This window comes from Babylonia areolata, chromosome 25 (genome assembly GCF_041734735.1).
Source record: "Babylonia areolata isolate BAREFJ2019XMU chromosome 25, ASM4173473v1, whole genome shotgun sequence".
NCBI lineage: Eukaryota > Metazoa > Mollusca > Gastropoda > Neogastropoda > Buccinidae > Babylonia > Babylonia areolata.
Window position 1 is genome coordinate 39,140,454 of NC_134900.1, and position 5,000 is coordinate 39,145,453.

General features: G+C 44.6%; 1 protein-coding gene across 2 annotated transcripts in view; it reads left to right on the top strand.

Moving 5' to 3' along the window:
- LOC143299931 (protein SSUH2 homolog) overlaps window positions 1-3,481 on the top strand; it is a 29,189-nt gene extending 25,708 nt beyond the window's left edge. For both annotated transcript variants that reach the window (XM_076613473.1, XM_076613474.1), the window contains exon 13: window positions 1-3,481. This exon is cut by the window's left edge and continues 22 nt beyond it. In XM_076613473.1, the coding sequence (XP_076469588.1) occupies window positions 1-128 (128 nt within the window). In that variant the 3' untranslated portion in view covers window positions 129-3,481.
- The last annotated feature ends 1,519 nt before the right edge of the window (window positions 3,482-5,000 follow it).

Sequence of the window (5,000 nt, forward strand, 5' to 3'; positions counted from 1 at the left end):
CGGTGACCCAGGTCCTGTACTCCTGGAAGCACCAGGAGAACGCCTCCTTCTTCGTCTACGGATTCGAACGCAAGGTCCATGCCCCAGATTACCCCCAGCAGTGCTGCTGTGGCTGTACCATCCTGTGAGCCCTCAGTGCATCACCACTTCTGCCCACCCACCCCGCAACCTGTGAGCCCTCAGTGCATCACCACTTCTGCCCACCCACCCCGCAACCTGTGAGCCCTCAGTGCATCACCACTTCTGCCCACCCACCCCGCAACCTGTGAGCCCTCAGTGCATCACCACTTCTGCCCACCCACCCCGCAACCAGAATTTTTTTCTTTTTTGTGAAAATGTTCATTTTGATCAGAATGTGTGACAGGACGATAAACGGAATGCCTTCCTATTGTATCAATCCGCATTCTGCTGGTGTTTAGAACAATAAACTGAATGCCTTCCTATTGTATCAATCTGCATTCTGCTGGGGGTTTAGGACAATAAACTGAATGCCTTCCTATTGTATCAATCTACATTCTGCTGGTGTTTAGGACAATAAACTGAATGCCTTCCTATTGTATCAATCTGCATTCTGCTGGTGTTTAGGACAATAAACTGAATGCCTTCCTATTGTATCAATCTGCATTCTGCTGGGGGTGTTAGGACAATAAACTGAATGCCTTCCTATTGTATCAATCTGCATTCTGCTGGGGGTGTTAGGACAATAAACTGAATGCCTTCCTATTGTATCAATCTACATTCTGCTGGGGGTTTAGAACAATAAACTGAATGCCTTCCTATTGTATCAATCTGCATTCTGCTGGGGGTTTAGGACAATAAACTGAATGCCTTCCTATTGTATCAATCTGCATTCTGCTGGGGGTGTTAGGACAATAAACTGAATGCCTTCCTATTGTATCAATCTGCATTCTGATGGTGTTAGGACAATAAACTGAATGCCTTCCTCTTGTATCAATCTGCATTCTGATGGTGTTTAGGACAATAAACTGAATGCCTTCCTCTTGTATCAATCTGCATTCTGATGGTGTTTAGGACAATAAACTGAATGCTTTACTATTGTATCAATCTGCATTCTGCTGGGGGGGGGGGGGGGTTGGTGTTCTGTTTTTTGGTGTGGTGGTGAAGAAGAGGACGGAGGTGGATGTGGGCGGGGCCTCGGGGTATAAGGGGATGGGGGGGGGTAGGATTATGGGGGGTGTGATGGATGGGGGACGCAGTGGCAGAGGTGGTCAGACGATGGAGTTGTGAAAAGGCAGTTTCCCTGATTGTCCTCACCCCGCCCAGGTGTCCACAGGAAGCTGACTGCAGTCAGGAATGTTGAGAGGCGGCAGGGGATTGGTCCCGCCTTGCTGTGCCCAGCACGACACACGCTGGATTGGAGTTCACTGCTCCTGTGCTTGTGTTCAGCTACGGGACCTGAATATTGTTTTTGTACGTGGTAAGTAATGATAATGATAATTTCTTCTCTATACAACGCCATACTTGGAGCAAGTTCTTTTTTCTGTACTATCAAAACAAAAAACAGGAGAGATGAACAGGCATAAAGGGAGGACGAAATAAGAATCACACCCACAGCAGTATCAACAGTAGTTATGTCACTCATGGATAAGACAGACAGAAAGAGAGAGAGAGAAAGGGGGAGAGAGAGAGTTAACGTGTTTAAGAGAGGAGAGGAACAAGCCTGCACATGTCTTTCTACACTCATCCCTCACAGCAAAGGTGAGAGAGAGAGGGGGGGAGGGGGTGCCTGTCAACGTATAGACGCACAAAACACAGCACTTGGGTGGACTTGGCATTTTCCACGCTGAACACTCAGAAAGCTGACCCAGTGATTGACGAATTCTTCACCAACATTGCCCTCATCCTGCAGTCTCACTGTTCCGGAACATTCCAGAACACAGCTCGCCTTGTTTCTTGGGGAGATTAGAACCCTCGCCTGATATGTACCATGTGTGTCATCGTTTATGCTTTAAGTAGTCTCTCTCTGTATATGCTTTGCTGTTCTACTTTTGATGGGAGGGTGAACTTTAGAATAGGATTCGTTGTTGCTGCCCCATTCACACACAGTCTGCACAATGTTAGAATATCATCTTGTGGGCTACGTGCTATTCAGTCAGATACTTGTATATATTGTGATGTAATTCTTATCATTATCTACTACTCATTTAGAAAGTGTAGCTTCCAATATATTATTATAATTCTTGCTGTGGTACACTTTTTATTTTCCAAGCTGGACCATTTCAGAACCAAATTCTTCGCATTGTGTGCGTACCTTTCATTGAGTAATGGTATCGTTTTTTGAATGCCATTTATCAATAAACGGGCTGAACCATTTCAGAGTATACGTCTCCCCATAGTATACCATCCAGTGAGCAATAGTATCGTTTTTTAATGCCGTTTTTTTTAGTAGTTATACAGGGTGAATTATTTCAGAGTACAATCCTTCCCATTGTGTACGATTTGTTACGGAATCCTTTTTTGAATACCATGAGTCCACCAACAGGCGTATCCATTTCAGGGCAGAACTGTTTCTGTCACGAGGTCCAAACAGCTGCAACATGTCAGTGCTAACCCCTGTTCGTTCTTTGGCATCATGATACAGAGCAGATGGTGCTTGTGAAGTTTTGTTATCATTGATACATTCCATGACGTGACAGGTGGTGTTTTTTTCTTTCTCTCCTTATTGACAATTTATTCTCTTTTTTATTTCTGTGTTCATGTATTTATTTATTCATTCTGTTTATTATCAAGTTGACTTTTTATACAGAACACAAGTCAGCAGCTCACTAGACAGGTTTTGTTTGTTTGTTTGTTGCTTCATTTGTCTTGTATACAGAAAAAAATGATGATTTATGGGATAAGCCTTTGTATTCTAATTTGATGATTTATGAGATAAGCCCTTCTATTCCAAGTTGATGATTTATGAGATAAGCCCTTATATTCTAATTTGATGATTTATGAGATAGGCCCTTATATTCTAATTTGATGATTTATGAGATGTTCATTTCTACAACTAGAGATGCTGTGCTGTGTGTATGTTCAATCACAGTAATGTTGTGAAATGTGAAGACTGAAACGAAATAGAACCCTGTGTACAAGGCAGAAAAAAACTTCGTCTTTGTCTGATGAACTGTTTCTTGATAAATTGAACCGCCTCAGATTGAGAAGGTAGTTCTATCTTTTGCATGCCGTGCCTTTTGGAACTGAATGATTACTATTTGGTACCATTCTCAAGATGACAGGTTGGACCGTTTCGGAATAAAAAATCTTGTCATTATGTATCATGTTTATTTGTTATTTGTTTCTTTCTGTAGATTAAACGGTTTTAGATTATAAGTCTTTATTGAAAGCTTGAACCCTTCTAGACCGTTCATCGTGAAGTTAAACCATTCCAGACGTTGTATGATGTGTGTAAAACGATGCATGTGAGGAATGTTTTGATACCCCGGGGTCTCGCAATAAACGTCTTGCCTTTCCGGTTCCTGGTGCGCAGAGACCAAACTTACAACACAGAGAGAGAGAGAGAGAGAGACAGAACAACAACAACAACAACAAAACACACACACACACACACACACACACACACACACACACACACAAATCATGTCATGCCTGTCTCCCTTGAACATTGGGATTTGATACTCTTTAAAATTGCGTTGATGTATAAAGATATAAAGAAAAGAAAATCTTCCATTTATTTCTGCCATTTAGAGGGTGGGGGTCACACACACACACAGATACACACACACACACACACACACACACGCAAAACGCGCGCGAGCGCGCGCACAAACACGCACGCATACACACTTTCACTTACTCGCATGCGTACACAGTAATTTCTTTAGTCCCTCGATTTGTTTTCCTACCCTGGTCTAATGTCACTTTCAGTGAAAAGACGTTAAACTAAAGAACGAACTTCAGTCATTCTAGTCATTGGACTGAGATGACAAAGCAGGGTCCCACGTGCAGCATGCATTTAACGGACATAAAAGAACCCACGGCAACTGAAAGGTTGCCTCTGGCAAAATTATGTTGAAAAACCCATTTTGATTGGAAAACAAAACCCTTGAAAGAAAGAAAGAAAAAACAATGAATATTGTTTAATGTCCCATCACACATACTGTAGCGACACGCTTTCCCTGGAGAGAGCAGCCAGAGTTTCACACAGAGAGAGAGAGAGAGCAGCCAGAGTTTCACAGAGAGAGAGAGGGAGAGAGAGAGGGCAGCCGAAGTTTCACAGAGAGAGAGAGAGAGCAGTCCAAGCTTCACAGAGAGAGAGAGAGCAGCCCGAGTTTCACAGAGAGAGGGAGAGAGAGAGAGAGAGAGGGCAGCCGACGTTTTACAGAGAGAGAGAGAGAGCAACCCGAATTTCACAGAGAGAGAGAGAGCAGTCCAAGCTTCACAGAGAGAGAGAGAGCAGCCCGAGTTTCACAGAGAGAGAGAGAGCAGCCCGAGTTTCACACACAGAGAGCAGCCCGAGTTTCACAGAGAGAGAGAGAGAGAGCAGCCCGAGTTTCACACAGAGAGAGAGAGAGAGAGAGCAGCCCGAGTTTCACAGAGAGAGAGAGAGAGAGAGAGAGCAGCCCGAGTTTCGCACACAGAGAGCAGCCCGAGTTTCACACAAAGAGAGCAGCCCGAGTTTCACAGAGAGAGAGAGCAGCCCGAGTTTCACAGAGAGAGAGAGAGCAGCCCGAGTTTCACAGAGAGAGAGAGAGAGCAGCCCGAGTTTCACAGAGAGAGAGAGAGAGCAGCCCGAGTTTCACAGAGAGAGAGAGAGAGCAGCCCGAGTTTCACAGAGAGAGAGAGAGGGCAGCCCGAGTTTCACAGAGAGAGAGAGAGAGCAGCCCGAGTTTCACAGAGAGAGAGAGAGAGAGCAGCCCGAGTTTCACAGAGAGAGAGAGAGAGAGCAGCCCGAGTTTCACAGAGAGAGAGAGAGAGCAGCCCGAGTTTCACAGAGAGAGAGAGAGAGCAGCCCGAGTTTCACAGAGAGAGAGAGA